The following is a 26,562-nucleotide window of genomic DNA, read 5'->3' on the forward strand; positions in this document are numbered from 1 at the left end:
TTAACCACAAAGCTAAAAAGGATTTAATGTGTCTTCATTAATCTTCAACTACAAGTGTAAAATATTAGAGGCCAAATTCAGCCCTCGTCCGTGTACATACCATTCCCACAGAAGTCAGCACTGGTTACACATCCATAGCAGAGGCAGAATTGAGCCCTTATGGCGTAGATGGGTTAATGCTGCTTAACTAAGCTAATAAAAATACTGACCAAAAGAGATAAAGCACATTGACAGACAAATGCAGAGGACATACATTTTATTTAATTCACAATAATACACCTATTTCGCATTTGAGTATTTAATGGTTTATAAAGATATTCAGGAAACTGACCTGAAATCAGGCTAAAAAAGCTCAATTTTTGAGAAATCAGAAACATTACCAGCCATTTTGGACTTTGCTGCTGAAAGCATGAGCATGGTGTTAGCCTGTGCACAAGCTGGTCCTTTGAAGAGCACACGTCTGCCTCCAGGGTGCTTTTATTATAAATACATTAGCAAGATTAGACATTGTTTACTTCTAAGAGGGAGGGGACAAAACACACGGGAGTTCCAAACTCCCAATCCTGGTTATTATTTCTAAGACACTGCATTATGACTCCAAATCAGAGTTCCAACAGCTGTTTTGTTAAAATAAATATTTATCCTTAAACTGCACACAGAGAGCATAAAGTCCATTGTTATTACATGCTGCTTTGTGCCCTGTGGGCCAAATTCTCTGCTGGTTTATTCATGTGATCCAGGAAATTGGTGGAGTTAAACCAACCGAGAATGTGTTCCTTACTACTTCACACCGTGTACTTACATTGCCCTACTTGATACTCAGTTGTGATTCGGCTGTACGTAGGCATGTGCTTATAATTACTGAAAAATCTGGAAGAGTAAACCAGATCTTGAATTTTCTAAAGGAATCCCAGCTCCTCAAAAATGATCACTCAAGACTACTCTGAGCACGGATTTCCAAGGCTGTTTTTCCTATTCAGTGATGTCCACTGCATTGCCCCAAACCCTGCCTACTGATATGAAAGGCTCTGCTTTCAACAGACCTGCTCTGGTTCCACTGTGCATGGGATGGGAGGAAGGCAGAATTTCAGGGGTTATGTACTGCTCACTCACCATGAAGCCTAGCACTGTGGAAGCTTCCTGCATGGCTGTGGCTCTTGAAGGAAGATGGGGCATGTGCAGCAGGCAATCAATTCCTGCATGTGGGGGAAGGAGCACAAAAACCGTGGGAACGCTTCCAGCCACGAGCCCAAGTCGTGGTCCTACAGCAACTCATTTGTGGACGCAGCCAAAGGAAAACAGAATCCCTAATACCCAAGTCATCTACTCAGACTGGGCACTGGAAACAGGTTATGCCTCTACATACCCACAAAATAGATGTTTTGCTCTTGAAAAGCATGAGTGACATGTTTTAGTTTCAGAAAGTCAACCTTTTCCCTTCCCACAGTTTCTAAATGCTTGTAAAACTGACGTTCTCTCCTGCCACGTTTTTCTGCATCCAGAAATACTATGTTAAGGAAGGACCTATTGCAAATTTAAACAGATTAATAATATATGCTGTATAATCTTTAGTTATAAAAAAGTGCATTAGGGTCTCCAGCTATCATGGCTGATAAGGATCATCTAATGAACTCTTTAAAAATGGTATTATTTTCTTAGCAGTTGATTCACATCTGTAACTAATTGTATTTGATTTTGTTGCCATTGTCTATACAATGGTTGGAAGGAAGGGAATAACAATCACAAAACTAGTCAATATTATTATATTTAACAACTGAGTATAATCAACAACAAACATTTGAAGTGACCAGGTTAACTTTTAGTCAAAACTCATACACAGTAATCAAGAACAAATAAATAATTTACTTCATAAAAATAAACTCTACATCTCGGAGCTTCAGAATATGATTGCAAGTCATTCCAAAAGCCCATAAGGCAGAATGGGGAGAATATTTGAAACAGATATTATATAAAATGCACAACTTTCTTTAGAATTTATTCTAAACAATTGCACTAACTTTTTTCACTTCCCACTTTTATTCTCAAGCCTTTGTGTTTGAAATAGAAATAGATGGACAAATCACTATTTAAAAATGCTTTTCATTTGTTTCTTAACCATGCGTAACAGTTATGAAGTCTACAGGAGAAGGAACAAGTTCTCTTTTGAAAGCAGACCATATAGTAAGTCACTGGAAAAGGCAGTATATTATCTTTAAACGGGCCCGGGGCGGGGGGGGGGGGGAAGAGAGAGAGAGAGAGAGAGAGAGAGAATTTTAAGAGATGAAAGTAGAGAATGGCAATTTTTGTTGTTCCTCGGGACATGATTAAGTTATACACACTCTCGGGAAAAAACTTTGCTATTTAGAGTCACACACATGCCGTTAGCTCAGGTAGAGTTTGCTTCTTTCTCCACTCCATCTTCATCATCAACAACCTAAAACCAAAACCCAGAAGTTGTTTAAGTAATTATTCTCCACTTTGCTTCACTAGGACAACACAAGAGCTCAAGAAAGAGACCTAAGTATAAATGACAACATTTGTTATTCAGACACAGTAAATTACATCGAACCTGATCTTAAGAGCTACTTAATTCCCAGAGAAAGCAATGGGAGTAGCAATTGTTCAGCACCATTGTATGATGATGGTTACATGAAAGAGGTGAGCCACTCACTTCAATCAAAATGACATGAGGAGATTTGACTGAAATAAGAAGGTTGTGTAATGCTAAGGGCAGACCAAGTGGTTACGAAAGCATTGAGAACATTCATTAACACAGACCAGATGTTTAATTGGAGAATGTATCTGAATTTGTATTTTTGCAGACCCAGACTTATCTTAGTACATACAGAGCAAACATTTGTTCCTAGTTTATTATACTTATCAGAAGAAAGTCCCCAAAACATCAAAATATTGTTCACTGACCAAAAAAAAAAGTTTTTCCAAAAACTTTCCAGTTATAAAATCCATCACATGTTTCTGAAACTAGAGCGAAGCAATACATTTGAAACTGAGTCAATAAAAAAAGGAAAACTAATAACCTTCATGTGCTGTGTTACTGGAACAAAATAACACCACAAAATTTAGAGTACATAGTACAAATGCACGAATGAGGAAAAATAAAACCAGCTGTAACTATGTAAGGAAAAAAAATGTGTCAGGCTTTTTTCCCCACCTTATTCCAACAAAGACTCGATCTGCCAAACCATGCTAGAAAAAGATTAATAGATTCATAGATATTTAGGTCAGAAGGGACCATTATGATCATCTAGTCGGACCTCCTGCACAACGCAGGCCACAGAATTTCACCCACCCGTTCCTGCGAAAAACCTCACACCTATATCTGTGCTATTGAAGTCCTCAAATCGTAGTTTAAAGACTTCAAGGAGCAGAGAATCCTCCAGCAAGTGACCCGTGCCCCATGCTACAGAGGAAGGCGAAAAACCTCCAGGGCCTCTTCCAATCTGCCCTGGAGGAAAATTCCTTCCCGACCCCAAATATGGCGATCAGCTAAACCCTGAGCATATGGGCAAGATTCATCAGCCAGATACTACAGAAAATTCTTTCCTGGATAACTCAGATCCCACCCCATCTAATATCCCATCACAGGCCATTGGGCCTATTTACCATAAATATTTAATTACCAAAACCATGTTATCCCATCATACCATCTCCTCCATAAACTTATCCAGTTTAATCTTAAAGCCAGATAGATCTTTTGCCCTCACTGCTTCCCTTGGAAGGCTATTCCAAAACTTCACTCCTCTGATGGTTAGAAACCTTCGTTGAATTTCAAGTCTAAACTTCCCGGTGGCCAATTTATATCCATTTGTTCTTGTGTCCACATTGGTACTGAGCTTAAATAATTCCTCTCCCTCTCCAGTATTTATCCCTCTAATATATTTATAGAGAGCAATCCTATCTCCCCTCAACCTTCTTTTAGTTGGGCTAAACAAGCCAAGCTCCTTGAGTCTCCTTTCATAAGACAAGTTTTCCATTCCTCGGATCATCCTAGTTGCCCTTTTCTGTACCTGTTCCAGTTTGAATTCATCCTTCGTAAACATGGGAGACCAGAACTGCACACAGTATTCCAGGTGAGGTCTCACCAGTGCCTTGTATAACGGTACTAAAACCTCCTTATCCCTACTGGAAATACCTCTCCTGATGCACCCCAAGACCGCATTAGCTTTTTTCACGGTGTCATAAATATAAAGGGAAGGGTAAACCCCTTTGAAATCCCTCCTGGCCAGGCGAAAGCTCCTCTCACCTGTAAAGGGTTAAGAAGCTAAAGGTAACCTCGCTGGCACCTGACCAAAATGACCAATGAGGAGACAAGATACTTTCAAAAGCTGGGAGGAGGGAGAGATACAAAGGGTCTGTGTGTCTGTCTATAGTCTGTCTTTGCCGGGGATAGACCAGGAATGGAGTCTTAGAACTTTTAGTAAGTAATCTAGCTAGGTACGTGTTAGATTTTGATTTCTTTAAATGGCTGAGAAAAGAACTGTGCTGAATAGAATAACTATTTCTGTCTGTGTATCTTTTTTGTAACTTAAGGTTTTGCCTAGAGGGGTTCTCTACGTTTTGAATCTAATTACCCTGTAAGGTATCTACCATCCTGATTTTACAGGGGGGATTTCTTTATTTCTATTTACTTCTATTTTTATTAAAAGTCTTCTTGTAAGAAAACTGACTGCTTTTTCATTGTTCTCAGATCCAAGGGTTTGGGTCTGTGGACACCTATGCAAATTGGTGAGGCTTTTTATCCAACATTTCCCAGGAAAGGGGGGGTGCAAGTGTTGGGAGGATTGTTCATTGTTCTTAAGATCCAAGGGTCTGGGTCTGTAGTCACCTAGGCAAATTGGTGAGGCTTTTTACCAAACCTTGTCCAGGAAGTGGGGTGCAAGGTTTTGGGAAGTATTTTGGGGGGAAAGATGTGTCCAAACAGCTCTTCCCCAGTAACTAATATTAGTTTGGTGGTGGTAGCGGCCAATCCAAGGACAAAGGGTGGAATATTTTGTACCTTGGGGAAGTTTTGACCTAAGCTGGTAAAGATAAGCTTAGGAGGTTTTTCATGCAGGTCCCCACATCTGTACCCTAGAGTTCAGAGTGGGGGGAGGAACCTTGACACACGGCCATATCACATTGGCGGCTCATAGTCATCCTACGATCAACCAATACTCCAAGGTCCTTCTCCTCCTCTGTTACTTCTAATTGATGCGTCCCTAGCTTATAACTAAAATTCTTGGTATTAATCCCTAAATGCATGACCTTACACATCTCACTATTAAATTCCATCGTATTACTATTACTCCAGTTTACAAGGTCATCCAGATCCTCCTATAGGATATCCCTGTCCTCCTCTAAATTGGCAATACCTCCCAGCTTTGTAACATCCGCAAACTTTATTAGCACACTCCCACTTTTTGTGCCAAGGTCAGTAATAAAAAGATTAAATAAGATTGGTCCCAAAACCAATCCTTGAGGAACTCCACTGGTAACCTCCCTCCAGCCTGACAGTTCACCTTTCAATAGGACCCGCTGTAGTCTCCCCTAGATGGATTCTAGGGATTTAATCTGACTCCTCTAATTTATTAAACAAGTTTTCCCATTCAAGGTTGATTTGTGGTCCAAGACCCATGCGGGTTGCACCTTCTAAAAATGGTTTCAGAGTAACAGCCGTGTTAGTCTGTATTCGCAAAAAGAAAAGGAGGACTTGTGGCACCTTAGAGACTAACCAATTTATTTGAGCATAAGCTTTCGTTGAAATGGAATTCATTTGCAAATTTGATACAATTAACTTAGGCTTGAATAGAGACTGGGAGTGGCTAAATTATTATGCAAGGTAACCTATTTCCCCTTGTTTTTTCCTACCCTCCCCCCCTCCTCAGACGTTCTTGTTAAACCCTGGATTTGTGCTGGAAATGGCCCAACTTGATTATCATACACATTGTAAGGAGAGTGATCACTTTAGATAAGCTATTGCCAGCAGGAGAGTGGGGTGGGAGGAGGTATTTTTTCATGCTTTGTGTGTATATAAAAAGATCTTCTACACTTTCCACAGTATGCATCCGATGAAGTGAGCTGTAGCTCACAAAAGCTTATGCTCAAATAAATTGGTTAGTCTCCAAGGTGCCACAAGTACTTCTTTTCTTCTAAAAATGGAAGTTTTGCAGGAAGCAGAGGCATTTAAAAGCATCCAGTCCCTATGGAAATGAAGTTTTTCTTCAGTAAATTAAAAAAAAAACACCCAGAAATAACCTGTTGTCAATATCAATAACTCCCAATGCCATAGATGTTTCTGGGTTAAATACTGTTATTTCTTTTATATTGCCCCATTATCCATTTGCTTAAAATACCATATCATCGGACTTGCAAAATTATGTACTTTTAAAAAACTGTATTCTAAATTACTTGTGCAGAACTCTACATGCCTCCGAGGGGGAGGAGGTCCTGTCTATACATCAAACACACACCTTTATATTCACTAGTATTCACATACCTGTTCTACACCTTCCACTTCTGGAATATAAAACTGTAGCATGTTCTGTATCCCATTCTTCAGCGTTATGATAGAACTGGGACAGCTAGTGCACGAACCCTGCAACTTTAACTGTACAATCCCATCTTCAAAGCCTTTATATATGACATCACCCCCATCTTCCTGAACTGTTGGCCTGAGGAAACAAAACAGAAAATATTACTGCAGGTAATTTTTGTTCTAAAAATTTGTAAGAGTTAATTTAATGCTCATGTAAGAGTGAGTTCTAGGAACTAAAGCCCTTTCTTTTTACACAAACTGGTCTAACATGGGCAATGACAGAGCAGATGTCTCCTTAGAGTGCCCCAGGTCAACATGTCCCAACCCTGACCTGAAGGGACCAAAGCTCTTTCTCTGGGGCCATATCTACACTACCACTTATGTCAGCAAAACGTATGTTGCTCAGGGATGTGAAAAACAACCCCCCCCCCCCCCTCGAACAACATAAGTTTCACAGGCGTAAGCGGTAGTGTGCGCAGCACTATGCTGGCAGGAGAACGGCTCAAGCCAAAATAGCTGCTGTCACTTGTTGGGCGTGGTTTAATTATGTAGACGGCAGAGCTCTCGTCTGTTGGCATAAAACAGCTACACAAGAGATCTTACAGCAGCGCACCAACCTTAGTACAGCTGTGCAACTGGAAGCTCTATAACGTACACATAGCCCAAGGCCTATTTATTCCTTGGCTAATGAGGAAATGTGCCAACTTTGACGAATTTTGTGACTGGGAGCTGGCCTGCGATCCCTCCCAACCCATGTCACACAGAACTAAGAGTTAGCCATCAGATAGCATCAACAGTTGACAACTCTTGACCTGGGCTAGTGACAGAGACAAAGGCTTGACAACTCCCTAGGCATCCATTCCTATGTAAAGTTTGAGAATTCCATCATGTGTTCTACGAGTAAAAAAAAAAAAAAATTAGCAGCAAGTACTTATTGAAGGAAGAGAGCAAGATTTTTAGTTCTGAACTGGTATTTTTGCAATTGGCAAGTTAATATGGAAAGAGAGAGCTACAAGCTTGTAAAACATCTGTCTGGATTTTTACAACCAATAATAACTGAGTAATCACATTTCTTTACATTATACGAAGAAGTTATAATTAACTCCCACAATAAACAGCCTTCACTTCCACCCCCATAGCAACATCCTGAACTTTCCAACAGGCATAAATTTTAATGGTCACCAATTCACTCTCCTCTCTTCTGTATGGTATGAAGGCAGAATCCTCAGTAAGCTGTAGAACTGGAGGATTTTTCTTGCTAAAATTGTCTTCTGTGTAGTATTAGAACTTGTTGCAAACTGAATGTAGTAGTATGGGGAATAATTATGACATATTCTAGAGGGTTCTGAATGTTTGTTGTGCTTTGTATACAGAATGTATGGAAGAAAAAGTATGTATGGGCCTGATCTGGTTAGTTGATGAGGCATCTCATAGGATTGGACCCCAGAGCTATTGACAATTCCCCAATCTAGTCTCCTGTCACAATGGACAAATGACTAACTTTGTAAATGCATCCCCATAGCAACATTTTTCCAGATGCCAAGCTAAAAAGCGTCATGTTACTTGAACAGAAGCTCTTTATACCAATTCCCAGAACAACACTTGAGAACTTCACCCCTGCTGGAATAATTTAGGATTTGGTCACATTTATTATCAGCAGCATCAACAACTTACACTAAACTAATCACCTCAATTCCTGGAAGCCAACAACCAAAAAGCAACTGATTGAGAACTCATTCTTCCTTTATTTGAAACAAGATTTTAACATGTTACGGCACAATTCCAGTCTTCCCTTCTTTCCTCCCAGAGTGCAGCTGGCCGGTGTCAGCTGCCTCAAGCTTGCGGGGCTCGGGGCTGTAAAATTGTGGTCCCAGAGCTCGGGCTCCAGCCTGAGCCCAAACCCGAACGTCTACACCACAATTTTACAACCCCGTAGCCAAAGCCCCGTAAACCCAAGTCAGCTGACATGGGCCAGCCACGGGTCTTTAACTGCAGTGTAGACACACCCTCCTAAGGCTTCTGATTTCTTTGCTTCTATTTTTGATGTTCTTCAGTGTAAACAACGAATTCTCTGTGTGTATCACTGGGCTTATACAGAGCTCCTGGAAGCTATTCAATAAGGATATTGACACAACAACATAGACTACTGCAAATGGTCTGTTCAACAGCCTCCTGGCCAACTGAGAAAAAGGACAAACAATTTTAAAAGAACTTCTGTGGAATACAAAAGAGGCAACTGTGAATTTTAAGGCTAATGTACCATGGGGGTTTTAGGCAACCACATAACCCATGACAGCAAAGCTTACTTAATGCTGTCTTTCAAATCATTTCTACATACCAGAGGTGCCCAAACTTTGTTTTGCTGAGCCACCTCCACGACCATGCACACCTCTCTTTTTCTAAGCAAATGAGGGGAGGAGTGCCTGGTGTCACGGTTTCAGGGCAATTGCATCTATGTTCCCCACTCGTGGTCCCTTAAGGGCACCCACTCTAGGCTCCTAGCTCCTCAGCCATCACCTTTCTTGGGCAGAGACCTGCGTCTCACTCCCTCTTGCCCAGGGGATTATTAAGGCTGCATAGTTCCCTGCCTACAATGTGATCTCTCCAGCTGCCTAAAAGGCCAGCAACTGCACTTGGCTTTCTCTCCAGAGGCTCTGACCAGTGTATTGCCCACAATTTTAAGTTACCACACAGCTTTTTCTAAGCAAGCACATTTATTAAGGTGAAAGCATGACAGAGAAAACATGTTAAAACAATAAAAGAACCTACACGCATGCTAAAAAGCTTACCAGGGGTCACCCGCATCTCCAACCTCAGGCTCCAGTGGGTTGTTTTTCCCCTGTGGTTACAAGTTCGTAACAGTCTAGATTCAGAACCAGAACCCAGGCTGGGCACTTCAGCTGTTCTTTACGCAGCTTAGGCCTTTGATCTCCAGTGTCTGTGAACTGGTACAAGTCCTTCCTCAGGTTGTAGCTCCAAAGTCTCGCTTTTTGCATAACCAGAGGTGGGGAATTTGCATTAACCTCTTTCTAGGTATTCCCCAGAAAATACTTCACTTCACACTTATTGTCCCCAAAAGTCCATTCCCGTCTAGCACATTTTCCATATAGTCCTTTGAACTCCCATGCCTCACATCCCATCTCTGTCCTGGAGAGCGACATATGACCCCAGTCCACAAACGTTGCATTTAACACACTGGACCCCAAAGATACTCAATCAAGGATATGCAGAAGATTGCCATGTGCGTCACACCTGGTACCTGCGAGGGCCAGTTGGGGAGACTGAGTACTCACCACATGGCAGTTGAGGAAGCCTTCTGCTCCCTGAAGCTGCCAGCACTTGGCTCCCTGCCCAGCTCCATTACCCCTACGCAGGGGAAGCAGATGGGGCTGAGCTGAAGGGCCAGGATCAGGAGGAGACTGAAAGACTGCACCCCTTGAATACTGACCTCCCTGCCGGACACAGCCCGCTCCTGACCCTGGCACTTCAGCGCGACCCCATTCGCTGTCCAGCAAGGGAAAGAGACAGCGCTCCTAGCCTTGGGGCTGCACTGAAAGGCTGGGATCAAGAGAAGGCTCTGTGTAGCAGGGGGAAGGGAGTGGCGGTACTCCTGGAGTGCAGCCTTCAACTTCCCACTTGCGGAGCTCCCACCAGTCTCTCCTGCCAGTTGGTGGACACAGCTGCAGCTGTGAGGGAGTAAGATGGGCAAAAAGCCTAGTCAAAGCAGGTAAGACCACCCCTCAGAGTTCTGTGTGCTTCCCCCTGCCAGACAAAGCCTCCTCCTGACCCCAGCCTTCAGCCCAGCCCTGTCACATCCTCTGCCCCCTGTGATAAAACTTGGCATGCCCCCAGGGGGAGGGGGATCAAAGGAGGACACACCCCAGTTTGAAAACTACTATACACACACACAATACATATAATTAGATAAGATTTTCCTCCTCCCCTCTATATCCCTTCCTCTTCGAGAGATGAGTTTACTATATTTCACTATATATGTCACTATATTTCAGCTGAAATATCTCCCTTACAATTTATTTTTATAAGAGCTTTCAGAATGCAACATTTTATAGAAATTATAAATAAAAAAAGCCCAAGTTGGTGCATTTTCTTGAGAAATGCAAATTAATTCTATTCACTTACACCGTACGTAAGAGTGTTTGCTCCTGGAATGTGAGATTTGTAGAAGAAGCCATAGTCGGTGACAAGAGGACTTCTGAAATACATTAGGCATTTCCCCACATCCACATTTCTGTATTTCTTATTTTTTTTCTGTTCACTATGGGAGGTAGTTAAAGAACTGTACAGGGGGCTGACCGCTGTAAATGAAGTAGATACAGCATTCCTGTGCCAGAACAGGTAATCCCAGTCTGGTCACTTAAGAGGGTGGAGCAGCACTTAGGGGCTATACAAGATTAGGGAGTGAGAGACCAGTCAGGAATATTCAGGACACTAGAGGTCTCTGGGAAAAGCTGCAGAGAACAGAAAGCTCACTGCAGGCCCTCCCCGAAAAGAGGGACAAATCATCACTGAGCCAGTGGAGGGACTGGCCGGCTGACCTTCCGGGGCTGAAGAGCCAGTGCTGGGAGGCTGAAAAACGCTGAGAGCTAAGAGCCAATGGCAGGGCTAACTTGCTGACTTTCAAGTGCCAAAGCCGGTGCCGGGAGGCTGAAAAGGGTAGAGGAATAGGGAGCCAGGGGAGAGGCTAGCCAGAATTGTCCTTCCTGAGCCAAAGAGTGCCAAGGCCAGAGAAGGCTGAGAGCAGCAGAGGGAGATGCCAGCTGGCTCTTGGAGTCAGAGAGCTGGAGCCATAGAGCGTTGTGCTGGAGAGCAAGGGCATGCTGGGGTTGTATTCGATGTATTGCCTGGATTATGGTGTTGGAATTTATGTGCATGGGACTTCCTTTTGTAATAAATTAAATCCACAAGGGCTATTTACACTCAAATACACTTCAGGGGACTATGAAGAAGAGAAAGAGGCAGCTGTGCCTGTCCTGCCGCGGTTTGCAGCAGAAGGATGCTCCAGGTGGGGCTGCCTTATGACAAGAACTGAAAACCGTCTCTTAACTGCTCTAAACACTATATTGGTGACTAACAGATTCTTATTTCAAGCTGTGTCAAAACCCAAATATAATTGCTGTAGAAAAAATATAGGGATAAACGTTTATTGAAGCTCAGATGACTTCTGTGTGTGAATTTCTGAGATATAAATTTGAGATGATAGAGGTTACCCTACTTTACTGAACATGAAATATTAAATGATTTAAAACTCATCTGAGAGCAGCAAGATGTGAAAAACAAGGGAGATGAATATATGAAGGGGGGAAAAAAGAGTGCTCACCACAAAGTCGAAGATCTTTCATTTTATTTTTATTATTATTTTTAGAGATTTAGACTGCAGTAGCACCTAAAGCTATAACCAGGTTTGTCCCAATGAACTCATTTTAAAGAACACACTCTACTATGGGCTGCAGGATCCTACCGTCTCCTAAAATCATCTAGGAAAGTGAAGTTTGAATTGAAGGGGTCAGTTTGATTCAGTCAGATCCTTCTCTGAATTGGACATTGTTTAGCACAAAGCTAGTTTTCACAGGGAACCTCAAGGTGCGATTTTCAATGACAACATGAACATGGCTTGTCTGTGCACCAAGCTGAAATATGCCACGTTACCCATTTAATTTGTGTAATCCTAAAAATATTTAGAATTGCATCACTCTGAAATAATCCAAAACACGCCTACTGTGTGACAATGCTTTAAACTAGCAATGTTTAAAGTTACCTTATTCTAGTATCCAGAAGTTCCTTAATCATTAAGACAACTTCGTCGTCATCTTCTGATGCAGCTTTAGGGGAAAAACAAATGTAAATAAAAATGTTGACAGGGCCTTATTATGATTAATACTACTGTGGTAAAATACTTGTAAAAACAATATTCTTTTTCCATGATTAAGTTGTACCAACAATACATCACCAAAGGATGCTTCTGACAGCTAAACTCACAGCTAAGTCTAAGATGGTGTAATTTACAGCATATACATGACACTTTTTAGATTTTCCTCAATATTCTCCCTCTTACTCACACATAAGCATAACCACGGTTCTTCTCAAAGCACAGAGAAGCCCTCTGACAGATCAAGCTGGTGTTATTTCACATGCAGAGAGGAGTAGCAAGAAAAGCACTTAGGATGGGATACAGATATGTGGGCTAACACAGGCAGCCCTGTATTACAACCTACTCCTCCCTCTGGCTCCTCAGCATGTAAGTTACACCAACACAGATTTCTCAATAGCTACACACAGGGCTGTCTCTAGCTATTCTGGGGCCCTGCCCAGCACTCACCGGCAGCGCAGCTGGGGCCGGGTCGCTGCACTTCCCGCTGCGCTGCCGGTGGGCTCTGCTGCAGAGCTCAGGGAAGTGGGGGTGGAGCTAGGGCAGGGCAAGGGAGAAGCAAGGGTGGGGGCCCTGGGGAAGAGCACGAGCAGGGGTTGGAGCAGCATGCAGCTGCGCAGGGCAACAGGGTGCTCTACGCAGCCGCGTACTTTGCGACTGGAAGAACACCTGACGGCAACAGATGGGCTACCAGGACACCTCAACACAGGCAGAGTTTCCCTCCAGCTCAGTTTAGCAACTCTTCTCTGCATTCTTGTTGGAACCGTATTGCAATTTTACGATTAATCCATTAACACAGGGCATTTCAACACTTTACAAAGGAGACCAGTGATTTTTATAGTGAGCTTGTAAAAAGCAGACCGTGTCGCAACCTCCAACAGTTTTGTACACACAGCAACCCAAGCACTTTAAAAAAATGTTTCAAACCAAAAAAGGCGAGAACAGCCTTGGCCAAATCCTTTGCTGGTGCAAAGTCAGTGTGGTGCCATTGAAGGTTGGAGGTTTTTCTAAAACAATGGTTTTCAACCTTTTTTCATTTGCAGACCCTTAAAATAATGTCAAAGGAAGGTGCAGACCCCTTTGGAAATCTTAGACATAGTCTGTGGACTCCCAGGGGTCAGCAGATCACAGATTGAAAGCCACTGTTCTAATAGATATGCTCTCAGAATTCTCTGGGGGAAGTTCTATGGCCTGTGTTATACAGGTCAGACTAGATGTTCACAAGGGTCCCTTCTGGTCTTGGAATCAATGAGTCTATAAAATTTGGCCTCAGCATTGCACTAGCTGAGAACCTGGCCCCGTATTCATAGTCAGACAACTGCTTTAAACTGTTTGTGTATTATTAGTTTAATTGCACCTTAGGCAGACCACTGAATCTTGCGTGTTAATTTTAGCCATTTATACTGTTTCAGTTATTCTCTTCTCACATGTTTTCTGTGAGGCAAGTTCATTTCCTCTGAACATGATCTATCAAACACATCAACTTAAGAGAGGACTAAGACCATATACAAGCATAAGCCAATCGTGATGAGTTCCATTTACCCGTGTCTGTACGAGGTGCCTCTTCAGTAATTACAGGTAAACCAGAGGCAAAGAAATCCATTATGGTTGCATAAATATCTGGTTTCAGTAAATTCCAATCCCAATCTTCACTCACCTATAAAAAATTTGAGAAAAAAACCAAATATAGTGTTTCTGCCTCCTTCCAAAGATTAAACTTACAGATGACCCTTTGTCCATCTTAAAGGCACCTTGCTGGGCATTAAGGCCTGAAATTTAAATGTTTCAACAGTTTTACCAAATCCAACATGAAATAGAAAAGTTTTCATAAAATTATATTTAAAATATTCAGTAAAGAGGTCTAGTTGTTTGGATTTAAGCAGTTGCCTGCAATGTTTGCCAGCCAACTGCTGTATAAAATATTAGTGTATAAAAACAAACAACGCAAGATGAAAAGAACCTAAAATCACAGATGTTCTGCTAAGTTTTATTTGTGCCAACAAACTGTTTTTGAAGCCTGTTTACGTTTCGGTTATGTGTTCTATTTTTGACATCTCATGTGTTGTCCACTAAATGGCATAGCGACTATACGGTGTTTATGCAGCTATGGATTTATTACACAATACCTCCTAGGTTGGGTGAACTCCTGAGTCCCAGATGAATAAGCTTTGCCAGTGGGAGGCAAAGGAGGGATTTTGAGGCAATACATAATGCACTTGCTTGCATTTATGTGTATCACTGTTCTTTGTTAGATAGTCTTTCACCTTCACGTGTTTGTAATTTTGTTGCCTACTATTATCTAGCCTAAAAGGATACGAACCTTAACACTACTTAATATTTAATGGAACTTCTCTTTTAGAGCGAGTAATAAAAGGACTATTTCTGGAGCAGAGCTCTATTCACAATGCCACGTGCATGCTAGATCAGACAACAGTGATGCCTTTAGCATGCCAATCCATTTGGATGCCCAAGATCTGTCCCTGGCTACAGAAACTTACTTAACCAAGTATGCCATAGTAAATATGCACATCTGTAAAATGTGAGTCTTTTTATTCAAATTTAGAGGAAAGGGAACCACAAAAGGGCAAAATGTTTTATTAAAAGTTTACTCAACTGACTTCTAACATTTTGATTAGAACTGAAAAAGTGCTGAGCACCTACAACAATTCAAGTCAAGGTAAGTAGTGATCTTCGGCAGCTCCGAAAATCAGATTCAAGAGACAATATTCTCAGAAGCCGTAACTAGAACACAGTGCCCTTCATAGCTTTATGGTAACTATATTTCACTTTATGAGAGATTATGTTGAAGAATTAAATTAATGCCTGTAGTGAATATTTTGAGGACTTTCTAGGTAAAGGTAAGATTTTTACTGTACCTTATGCAAGCCAGGGAAGGATCTGCAAGGAGTCTGTTCCTTTCACCTCTCCCTGCAGGCTGGACATGCATCAGCTCATGTTTAGACCATTAGAACCGCTTTTCCGCTTACCTTTGTGACTGTGATGAAGTCTGGCCCAAAGAAGACACTTTTAACTCCTTCAATCCTGAACAACTGTCTGCAAAAGAAAGTTAACCACAAGTCTGCAGTCACAAAAAACACTAAACTAAAAGTTTCTATCAATCATGTTCCACTGTGTTTCTTGCTTTCCTACTAGAATACATTTCTAGAGGGCAATAATCACTTAAGAAAATAAAACCATTAAAGGAGATTGGCAAAAGATTCTTCTACAGTTTAAGTGCTTCTATTCTTTATCCATGCTCATGGAATTCTGCAGCTTGGCATAAGTGGAAAACATCATAACGTGGCGTGTGACACTGAACAGGGAAAAGTAACATGCTGTAGAAGTATGAAAGAGTTAATGCTCATGTCTCTAGCTCCTGTTTGAAGCCATGAGGTATTCTTTAGCCATAAAACTACTGAATCAGCATCAAGATGACCGACACACACATCCCAACGTTCTTGGCATGCAACTGTGGAAGGACAGGGACTCTTCTTTAGAACAGTAGATTAGGTTGCTGAAAACTTTTAATTATAATCAATTCTACTAAAAGCTGTTCTGAATTTTATCATCACACAATTTTGTTGTTACACAAATTCAGACCAGCACTCTAAAACTTTAGAACCAGACAGGAAACAAGAACTCACTGATTACAAACTATTTTAATTATAAAATAATTGAATGAGAGTTTTAAAGGCAATCTCAACAAATGCTCAGTTTTGTTTGTGTGGCCCCAGGAGTCAGTGATGTCAAATCTATACAACCTTAATACCTAGACCACAGATTAAATGACTGATTGTTGTCACACACAGGGATATGATAAAAAACAGCTAGAACAACCAGAAGTTAAATCTGGCATTTTCACACAAAACACTGTGGGCAACCCTAATCTTGAAAACAGAGACAGGATACATTTTCAGTAAATCTAAATAGCTGAAAAATAGACTTTCTTGAAGGGGAAATCTATACAACTCAAAGATGCACAAATCAGATACTTTACCACAGGTTATGTATAGCAAAGGATATTTAGGAGAAGAACTTTCCTACACATGTAACAAACAATTTTTAAATGTTAAAAATGTAGCTGTGTGTGTTGTGTGTTTTTTTAAAATATCACCACACCCTAATTTGCTTGATGGACTAATGGTCCCAAAATTTTACTTTAAAAAATATTTTGGAGTTACACATTCACTCCAAATCATCTAAAGCTAGCATAGCTGATATTATTGTTTGGAAGATTTGTATTCTCACACCAAAGCAAATGGGCATCCCAATTACTAAGCCTGGAAACTGAGATATAAATGGTAGTGCAATAAACGCTTTACTCTAACTGTGCTGGTAGGCAGGCCAGCATTAAACACAGAATCACAAGATGTGAATATTCCTTGTACTTCCTTAACATGTACTGTTCTTGGTTTCCTATACAGAAGTTCATTCTCAGACATTTTGCAACAAAATCATTTTCCTCCAGTTATTTGTACTCTGCAATCTAATATAATTTGGTTTATACACATCCTGGTATTTCAGCACTCTGCTAATGAGATCTTGGATCGTAAACAATCTCTGCTGGATGCACTGAAATACCTTTCACACTGCATCTGCTGTTCTATACATATGGGCATTTATACTACCTTTGAGCTAAAGAACTTCATTTGAAAAGTTCCTGTTTGGCTACAAATCAGCTATAGCATTTTGGAAATATTATAGCAATACATTGGATAACGCTACATTTCCCGGAGAGAGGACTGCATTAGGCTGCTTTCACTTGTGTGCAGTATTTCCATCACGTAAAAGAGCAAATTAAACTATGATCTTGGGAAGGTGACACTATGGCATTTCCATCTCTCACCCTCCCACTGCAGCCTCTCAACCCACGTACATAGCAGGCATAAGGAGCATTATCTCCAGAGGCTGCTGTTGATGCAATGGCAGATACCAGGAGCAGTGCTCACACCCACTTTTCCCAGAAAGCAAGTTTGCAACAGTTCTCCAATGCATCTCATCACCATCAGCAGGCGAAAGACTCCTAAAACTCCTTCCCATCCCATTCCCCCACATTCCCCAGACAGATTTTTAATGGTGTCCCAGCCCTTTTTTTTACCCAACGAAAATATAGCAAAGTATTAGACGGAAAATAAACTGTAGTAAGGATTCATAGTCCAAGTGGATTGAAATGTATTAGTCCAAGTAAGTTTCACTATGGATACTCCAGATCTACGGCACTGAGGGCCTTTGCAAAAGGTTATACATGAAAACTAGAAAAAAAGGGTTCATTACAAACTTGAGTCATTTTAATTTTTCCACTGTACTGTTTGTAACATACCCATATTTTAAAGGAAGAAAAAACCCAATTGGCTTCGAAGCTAAGGTTAACAGTGTCAGAGTCGTACTGTGCCAAAATTAGTAAACTGTTTCAGTTTCACGTACCACATTTATAGACACTTCCTTATGTTGTCTGTCTCATTACACTGGTACTACTAGTGTAAGGACTACTCACCTGAGTAAAGTTTTGCAAGATCTGGCACACAGGTATGAGCAACAGTATATTTCCTTCTCAGGAATACTGAATTCTATCATGATTTGATTCAAAACAATGAAATAGATTATCAGGAACTTAGTTATTACATTGACAGGCACAGTATAAAAATCTCGATAGATTACTTTGGCTATCTGTAGGCATTCAATCTACTTTATGAAAAAAAGAAGCATCCACAATGGAAAGGCAGCAAATCCTCTCTAACATTCAGCTGCATTTATGACGACACTTGTATATAGATGTGTTTCAGTAACTAACACAGCTAGTCCCTTGAACAAAGTATGTAATGCTTTAACACACCTCGCTAAAGGTGAGCAAAATGCTGCAGCTGGTGTGGAGAAATCCATGGTCCTCGATTCCAGTACTTGTCTTCCTGGAATAAACTTCAGACTATTTGGATTTGGAGTGTCCTGAGTCTGAATAAACATGCATCTTACTGAAAAGAGAAAGGAGGAAATAAATGTTCAAAAGAGAAGTGGCTCATATAAGGAACAACAGAGATCCTGTTTATTTAGCCAGGCAAGGCTTTGTTTGCACAACACAGATTTATTAAAAACAGAGGACTGTGGAACACTGAAATTTATCACGCATGGCTCAGTGAGTTCCATCAAAGTACCCATACTGACATAAAGATCAACCAATTCAGTCACTAAATTTAAGAGACAGATGAAAAGCTTAATGAAACCCTGTCCCAGCTAGTTTTAATCTCAAACTAGTTTTTATTCCCTGAGCAATTTGCTGCTCACATTCTCTGTGTTAATCTGAACAGAGCTAATACTCTGCCCCTCCTTTTTCAGAGGCTCTCTTTTTAACATCCACACTAAGATACGATTTGTGCCCCTTCTCTATACTATTCAGGTTGTTATTCCATGCTCACCACTTTGGTACCTGAGCACTGTGCGGGCTCTCCACTCCAACATCATCACCCTCCTATTAAGAACACTCCAGATGCAGGATTTGGGCAAGTGTACTAACCCTCTGTTGTAGATATGCTAATGTTAAGATCTTTTTGTTCCTTTTCCAGCATTATCAAAAAGGAGAAAGTATCACAGAAAATAACTAAAAAAAATGAACACACAGCCCGATAAGGAGTGTTTGTGACATTCTGGTGTGGACAAGAAATTGCAGTAATCTGGAAACCTGCATAGCCTTTCAGAGCAAGCACAGAATTCTTTTTAATTACCCAAACTATCTTATCTGAATGGACAGCTCTACCAGTTTAATTAAGCTGGCTCTGATACCATGCTTATTGACTTTCAGCAAACATTTTGCATTAACAATTGATATTAAAATCATTTATAGAAGCTGGTAAAAATATCCCCAACATTTATGAAAAAAGTATTTAGTTGTTTACTCAGACATTATTATTTTAATGGGATTTTGCTGGACTGGCCAAACCTTAACAAAAAGAAATAGACTATACTTTTAGCCAAGGATATCAAAGTACTTTGCAAACATTAATTAAGATTCACAATGGAGCTGTGCAGTTGGTATTACAATAATCATTTTACAGATTGGAAATCTGAGGTACAGGGAGGTTAAAGGGCATGTGATGTGACACAGAAAGTAAATGTCAGAGCTGGATATACAACCCTACCTCCTTATTCTCTACATTAACCACTAGATCACTCTCCTGTCCCTTCACTGCCATATTTCATTGCACGATTCGGATTCTCAAACCAGCACATCACTTTCAGCAAAGGGAAATAGATTTTTTTTTTTAATTAGAAAACCCGAGGAATATGTATAAATTCTGAGTACATGCTATTTGGGAAGCAAGCTTATTTAACTTTAGAAACATATATGGCTTAGAGTCAACTATTTTTGTTATTTTTAAAGCAACAAAAAAAGAGCTGAAGCTTTCACTTCCTAAATGGCAATTTTGATCACGACTCCTAGTATTAGATGACAAATCAGGCTATTTATAAGTCGCCAAATTTCATCTGCAGGTGTCTGTCCTGACAACTCATTTGACTTTAACCCACAGCATCACCACACACGCAAGCTCTCAGGTTTCGAGAGAAAGAGTAAAAGAATTAGCATGGAGATGCTCAGTGTTAACATGCTAGAAATAGTCCTGACTTAGCTAATAAACGCCGTTTTCTGTTTGGTCACACAACTCCAACCACAAGGGCTAGAAACATCTCCCTGATCAGAGTGGCAAAGGAAGCCACCTCCAATGTGACAATATGACAAATAGCCTATAGTGATGGAACTGGATGTGGTCAACTGAACACGCCCTACAAATTTATTGACTTCTCTACTGCAAAGGGCAACTGACAGCAACTCTACAGTCAAATGGCTAGCCTACAACACAACAGGATATATCATCCTCTCACAAAAATATTGATGAGGGTTGCTATTGTACCCAGGATCTTCTGAAGTTAGAAACATTGGTTTTTGAAAAAAATCCGTTTTCCTTTCTCATTAGTCAAACTGGAACTCTTTGTATATACTGTGAATAACCAAGTTTATCATCATCTACTATTTGTAAGTAGCATCACGCACACAGACTAAACATATTGCTTCTTTCAAGTATCTGGCCAATATACCATGTACTTTCTTCTGTTTGATCATTTACTGAAAGAGAAAAATAAAGATAGAAAAAAGACAGAATTTAAAGGACATTTGTAGATCCGTATGCAGCTGACTAGAACCCTCAGAGTCAACCAGTAAACTGCTTGATTAAATCTGAATGTTAAAAAAAATCAATTCTCAGTTGGTTAGGTCTGAGGCCCTCTGGAATCTGCATCAAAAAGCATTTGCTGCAGTGGCCACTGAGACACTCATTTAAATAATATTTGCACTTGTGCTTGGTTCTATACAACAGGCACCCGCATAATTAAAAATGTGTATATACACAAATCTCTTTCTCCACAGCATGGCAGAGTTGTTGTTGAATCCACCAGGCAGCTGCAGAAGCTGATCTGCAATTTTCAGCAGCACAAAAGGCAATGGAACCCTTTTTTTTCGGAGCACAGAGTCGTACAAAATATTGTAGGAGCAGATAGAGTAAACTGGAGTTCCAGCCTGCGGTTTTTCAGACTACATTTGCAGATAATATTAATTTGGCACGGTATGGGCGTGAGTTTTAGTGTTAGTGAAAGGTGCTGGATTGACAGACCTTGCTATTGAAGTCATCTGTACACACACAATATTTGCAGTGGCAGTTCAAACCTCTCTAGGTTGCCCTTCCAACGTCCCTCAAATCTGTCCTAAAGGAGGAGCCCTCTCCATCTTCATGACCCATCACCCTCTCTCCTGAAACTGCTTCATGGTTAATGCCAATTATGGTGAATGTGTATTACAAACCTGGTGGCTGAACTTTGTGACTTTGTCCTCACCCATAACTATTTCACATTTGGGGACAATGTATACCTTCAAATCAGCAGCACTGCTATGGGTACCCACAAGGCCCCACAGTATGCCAACATTTTTATGGCTGACTTAGAACAACGCTTCCTCAGCTCTTGTCCCCTAATGCTCCTACTCTACTTGCACTACATTGATGACATCTTCATCATCTGGACCCATGGAAAAGAAGCCCTCGAGGAATTCCACCATGATTTCAACAATTTCCATCCCACCATCAACCTCAGCCTGGACCAGTCCACACACGAGATCCACTTCCTGGACACTACGGTGCTAATAAGCGATGGTCACACAAACACCACCCTATACCGGAAACCTACTGACCGCTTTTCCTACCTACATGCCTCCAGCTTTCATCCAGACCACACCACACGATCCATTGTCTACAGCCAAGCTCTACGATACGACTGCATTTGCTCCAACTCCTCAGGCAGAGACAAACACCTACAAGATCTCTGTCAAGCATTCTTACAACTACAATACCCACCTGCGGAAGTGCAGAAACAAATTGACAAAGCCAGAAGAGTACCCAGAGGCCACCTACTACAGGACAGGCCCAGCAAAGATAATAACAGAACGCCACTAGCCATCACCTTCAGCCCCCAACTAAAACCTCTCCAACGCAACATCAAGGATCTACAACCTATCCTAAAGGATGACCCATCACTCTCACAAATCTTGGGAGACCGGCCAGTCCTTGCTTACAGACAGCCCTCCAACCTGAAGCAAATACTCACCAGCAACCACACACCAGAACCGCTAACCCAGGAACGTATCCTTGCAACAAAGCCCGTTGCCAACTGTGTCCACATATCTATTCAGGGGACACCATCGTAGGGCCTAATCACATGAGCCACAATATCAGAGGCTCGTTCACGTGCACATCTACCAATGTGATATATGCCATCATGTGCCAGCAATGCCCCTCTGCCATGTACATTGGTCAAACTGGACAGTCTCTACGTAAAAGAATAAATGGACACAAATCAGACGTCAAGAATTATAACATTCATAAACCAGTCGGAGAACACTTCAATCTCTCTGGTCATGCGATTTCAGACCTAAAGGTCGCAATATTAGAACAAAAAGACTTCAAAACCAGACTCCAACGAGACACTGCTGAATTGGAATTAATTTGCAAATTGGATACAATTAACTTAGGCTTGAATAGAGACTGGGAGTGGATGTGTCATTACACAAAGTAAAACTATTTCCCCATGTTTATTTCCCCCACCCCCCACTGCTCCTCGAACGTTCCTGTTAACTGCTGGAAATGGCCCTCCTTGATTATCACTACAAAAGGTTTTCTCCCCCCCTCCCCTGCTGGTAATAGCTCATTTTAAATGATCACTCTCCTTACAGTGTGTATGATAACACCCATTTTTTCATGTTCTGTGTGTATATATCAATCTCCTCACTGTATTTTCCACTGGATGCATCTGATGAAGTGAGCTGTAGCTCACGGAAGCTTATGCTCAAATAAATTGGTTAGTTTTTAAGGTGCCACGAGTACGCCTTTTCTTTTTGCGAATACAGACTGACATGGCTGCTACTCTGAAACCCTTTTCTGTGACCAAACTAACTTTATACAGATCACTGAAGAGACACATGAAACTAACAATTTTTGATCACTAACAAAGACTGGCTTTGAACCAGAAATCCAAAGCTGAAAATCGGTATATGTTACTACAATCCCACGAGCTACATAACTACAAGTTTTAGTAGCTGAAGTGCTTTTCAGAAAAACTAATGTTAAGAGGTTAATACTAAAAACTGCAAAATTGTCATTTCGGTCCATTTTAATTTCTCAGCGCCTTAATACGGTGTTAGTCAAATTAAAAGAGAATTGGGCAACATGCCTAACAAACTGACAGAAGGAAGAGCAAAATCACTTCAAACCTCCCCAACACCTACAATTAATCAGACAACTCAAAATTAAAACAAAACTTTTAAATTTCTGTCCCAAAGATGGCCAGAGACGTACAGAAGGATATATTCAGGAGCACACTGCTCCTGATGGTAAAGGCACTACACCTCCACCCTTACAAGATTATATCTTGGGATGGTCAGCAGTTCCAGTCTTCCTGATTTCAGCCGTTGAACAGGACACAGGATAGCAGGAGGTCTCAGAGTGATCTTACGCTAAGGAGTTAAACTAATATGTATAAGCACAAGTATAGTGATTTACATCTTCAAAGCTCTTTACAAGCCTCAGCAACCAAATGAAATATCCCCCTTATTATACAGATGGGGAAACTGAGGCGCAGAGTGTAATGGATTTACCCGAGGTCATATAATGACCAGAATCTGGTATACAGTCTCCGAGTCCTGGTTCTAAACTCGGACTGCATGATTTAACTACCTTTCCATTAACAAAAAATCATCCAGAATACTGCATACATGTGAGATTTCAGTAAAAAGGAGAATTTATTCTTTCACCATCTTCTTGAGACAAATCTCAAGAGAGCTTTACTTACTTTATGACAAAAATTAAATTTACCTGTATTATGTGCTATGGTGGATGGAAGAAACGGTTTTCTTCGTGCAAATTGGCAGAGAGGCTGTTTAGCTGTTAAGTTAAAGCCTTGTAATGTCATGCGACAGAACCTAAAGAAAGACAGATTTTACCAACAATCTCTCAATTAAGAATTTCGTTTTTCCCATCTCCCAAGAAAAGAGAATTTTGTATGCACCCAATACCACTGGATTTCAGCAAGTTGCTTAACCAATTTCCTCCCTCTTGAAGGAGAACAGGTAATGTAGAGTAGCTATCAGCTACAGGCTTATTTTCCCCTCCTCTCCACATAATTGTTGGAGGAGAAGGGAAAATGGGGCTTCAATCCCTTCTCCTTCAATTTCCAGGTGGCCAAGTAACCATTACACAGCGATCACCTTGATTTAAAATTCACCAGGACACTGCTGTGGAGAAAGGACAGCAGCTCCATTGAAGCAGTGTATCAACAGAGCTATTCGTATCCAGCAGCGGGAGACCAGGGCCCTGGAGTGGAACCAGGCCAGCTATAACAGAAAATTCTTGTCGATGCTGGTCAGGTAAACCACACCACCCATCTTGCTGAGACACACAGACCTCGAGTGGACAAAACGGCGAAGAATACACTGAAAAGAACAAACTCGAAGAGGTGAGAAGATGGACTAAACCGATTTTCAAAAGTTTAGGTGCATATTTGTACTCAATAATTACCATGATTATATAGGTAATAAACAGGAATACAAAAGAACTGTTCATTTTCCACATGCAAATTCCTGTTTTGTGCAGTCACTATAATCACCTGCACAAACTTGGCATGAAAATATCCACAATTTGAAAATGTGAGCTTTGACTTCTAACTTCCAAGAATCTTCAGACAATGATGTTGTAATCATATAAGGACAGATATCTTTATCTGTTACTAACTACCACCTTGAATTATTACAGCAAAAATATTTTAAGATCTGATCCAGATTCCTTTCTTTACACTGCTTACTCTTTGCTTCCCTCTCTCTGGGTTTCGACAATGAAAATAAATGAAGTCAGTTTCACACTTAGAGTCAGTTTCCCTTTCAGATCTCAGCAGGAGGTTGTTGGCTTTTTAAAACAACTTTTGTATGAGTTTACCAAATTTAAGCAATTGGGATAATTTTGAGTTACTAGGGTCCTTTTAACTCTCTCCTCATTGTAGAGATGTAGAAGTTTCTCCCTACCCAGCCTTTCAGTGATAGGTCATAGGGAACCTACTAGGGATGTAAATAAAAAAGTTAACCGTTTAAACGATTAAAAATATTTCGTTTAAACAGTTAACCGATTAAAAGGCCGATCCGGTCGGCTGGGGGAGCTCTGGGCAGGTGGTGCTGCTCCAGCTGGGCTGGCCGGCGGGCCGGGGACTTAACAGTTAAGGTTATGCTGTGTTTGCGCCTTGCCTATCTCAACAGGGTCCTGACCCATGACTAAGGTTCCTCCGCACAACGACAACACAAATAATAAAACCATCTTCCCAGTTACACGCTGGGTGGAGAGAGCAGATCAGGTCGATAGTTCATAGTTCTTTTTTTTTAAGGCCAGAGGAGACCATTGTGATCAGCTAGACGTCCTCTGCTTCTCCATTGCATGGGGGGGGGGGGGAGGTTTAACCCCTAACACCCCACTACGGGGGGGGGAGATTAACCTGTGACCCCCGAAGCCTGGCCCAAGGGGGAGACGGGGGGAGGGGGGACGGGAAAAATGAGGAGAGGTGACCCGTAGGGAGAGGAAGAAGGGAAGTTAACCTCACAGCTTGGAGAAGACGCAGAAGAGGGGGGGAAGTTGGGGGGCGACCCGCGGGGGGTGTGGAGAAGACGCGGGGGGTGGAGTTGGGGGGCGACCCACGGGGGGGTGGAGAAGACGCGGGGGGGGAGTTGGGGGGCGACCCACGGGGGGGGGGTGGAGAAGACGCGGGGGGGAAGTTCGGGGGCGACCCGCGGGGGGGGGGGTGGAGAAGACGCGGGGGGCAGTTGGGGGGTGACCCGCGGGGGGGCAGTTGGGGGGTGACCTGCGGGGGGGGTGGAGAAAACGGGGGGGAGTTGGGGGTGACCGGCGGGGACACCCTGCTTCCCCTTGTCTGAAAAGGGGATCACCCCCCGGCGGGGGGCGGCGACGAGCCGAGCCGAGCCGAGCCGAGCCCGCGCCCGGGCCGGGGTCACCTACCGGCCGCCCAGCCCCGCCGCCGCCCGCAGCCACCGCCCCGCGGCCGCCATCTTGTCCCTCCCGCGGCGCCGTCGGCCGGAGTCAGGGCCGCGGGCGCGAGGCTGCCCCGCCCCGGCGCCTGCGGAGGCCGGAGTCGGAGGCGCTGGGGCGGCCTCTGCCGGCCGCGGGGGGGAACTGCAGCGCGGCCGGGGGGGGGGGGAGTTGAGGGGCCGCAGAGTCCCGGGGATGGGGCGCGCGCCCCCCACAGCCTGGCCCAGGGCGGCCCGCTCCTCCCTCCCCCCCACTGCAGCAAACCCGCGGGGGAGCCGCACGGATCCCTGGCTAAGCCCCAACAGTGGGGCGAGGGGCTCCCACCTGTCCAGGTTGTCCCTTTGCTGGGGTACCTGGCCCGGGAGATCCGTCCCGGGGCTCCCGACCCGCTCCCCCCTGTCCAGTTTTTGGGGCCCAGGCTCCTCCCTCTTTTATTAGCACGACCGACGTAGCAACCCCCAGGCTGCTGCAAAACCCACCGACCCCATGTGCCCCACCGAGGCACCGAGCCGTTGGCTTAGCAA

General features: G+C 42.4%; 1 protein-coding gene across 5 annotated transcripts; it reads right to left on the minus strand.

The window, feature by feature from the left end:
- Nucleotides 1–239: 239 nt before the first annotated feature.
- Nucleotides 240–26,126, minus strand: NFU1 (NFU1 iron-sulfur cluster scaffold). 5 transcript variants are annotated; one of them, XM_077805956.1, is made up of 8 exons: nt 26,009–26,126; nt 23,828–23,934; nt 18,256–18,391; nt 15,410–15,476; nt 13,965–14,079; nt 12,312–12,375; nt 6,497–6,671; nt 240–2,434 (listed from the first exon to the last, which is right to left on the minus strand). In XM_077805956.1, exons 1-8 carry the CDS (start codon nt 26,056–26,058, stop codon nt 2,387–2,389), a joined length of 762 nt encoding a protein of 253 aa, XP_077662082.1. In that variant the 5' UTR covers nt 26,059–26,126; the 3' UTR covers nt 240–2,386. The 5 variants fall into 5 exon arrangements, 3 of the variants coding, with proteins under 3 accessions (XP_077662082.1, XP_077662084.1, XP_077662081.1); XM_077805958.1 differs by lacking the exon at nt 26,009–26,126 and adding an exon at nt 24,618–25,592; XM_077805955.1 differs by lacking the exon at nt 26,009–26,126 and adding an exon at nt 24,220–24,600.
- Nucleotides 26,127–26,562: the final 436 nt, after the last annotated feature.

The sequence above is a fragment of the Eretmochelys imbricata genome, chromosome 26, assembly GCF_965152235.1.
Source record: "Eretmochelys imbricata isolate rEreImb1 chromosome 26, rEreImb1.hap1, whole genome shotgun sequence".
NCBI classification, from domain to species: domain Eukaryota; kingdom Metazoa; phylum Chordata; order Testudines; family Cheloniidae; genus Eretmochelys; species Eretmochelys imbricata.

What these genes read in the sequence shown, in the direction of transcription:
- NFU1 (XM_077805955.1), bottom strand. Translation starts at nt 24,272, where the DNA reads ATGGAGCTGCTGTCCTTTCTCCACAGCAGTGTCCTGGTGAATTTTAAA. An exon ending in CTGGTGAATTTTAAATCAAG is followed by an intron (nt 23,935 to 24,219) that starts GTGATCGCTGTG and finishes GTCTTTCTTTAG; the next exon opens with GTTCTGTCGCATGACATTAC. An exon ending in CACCATAGCACATAATACAG is followed by an intron (nt 18,392 to 23,827) that starts GTAAATTTAATT and finishes TTCTCTTTTCAG; the next exon opens with TAAGATGCATGTTTATTCAG.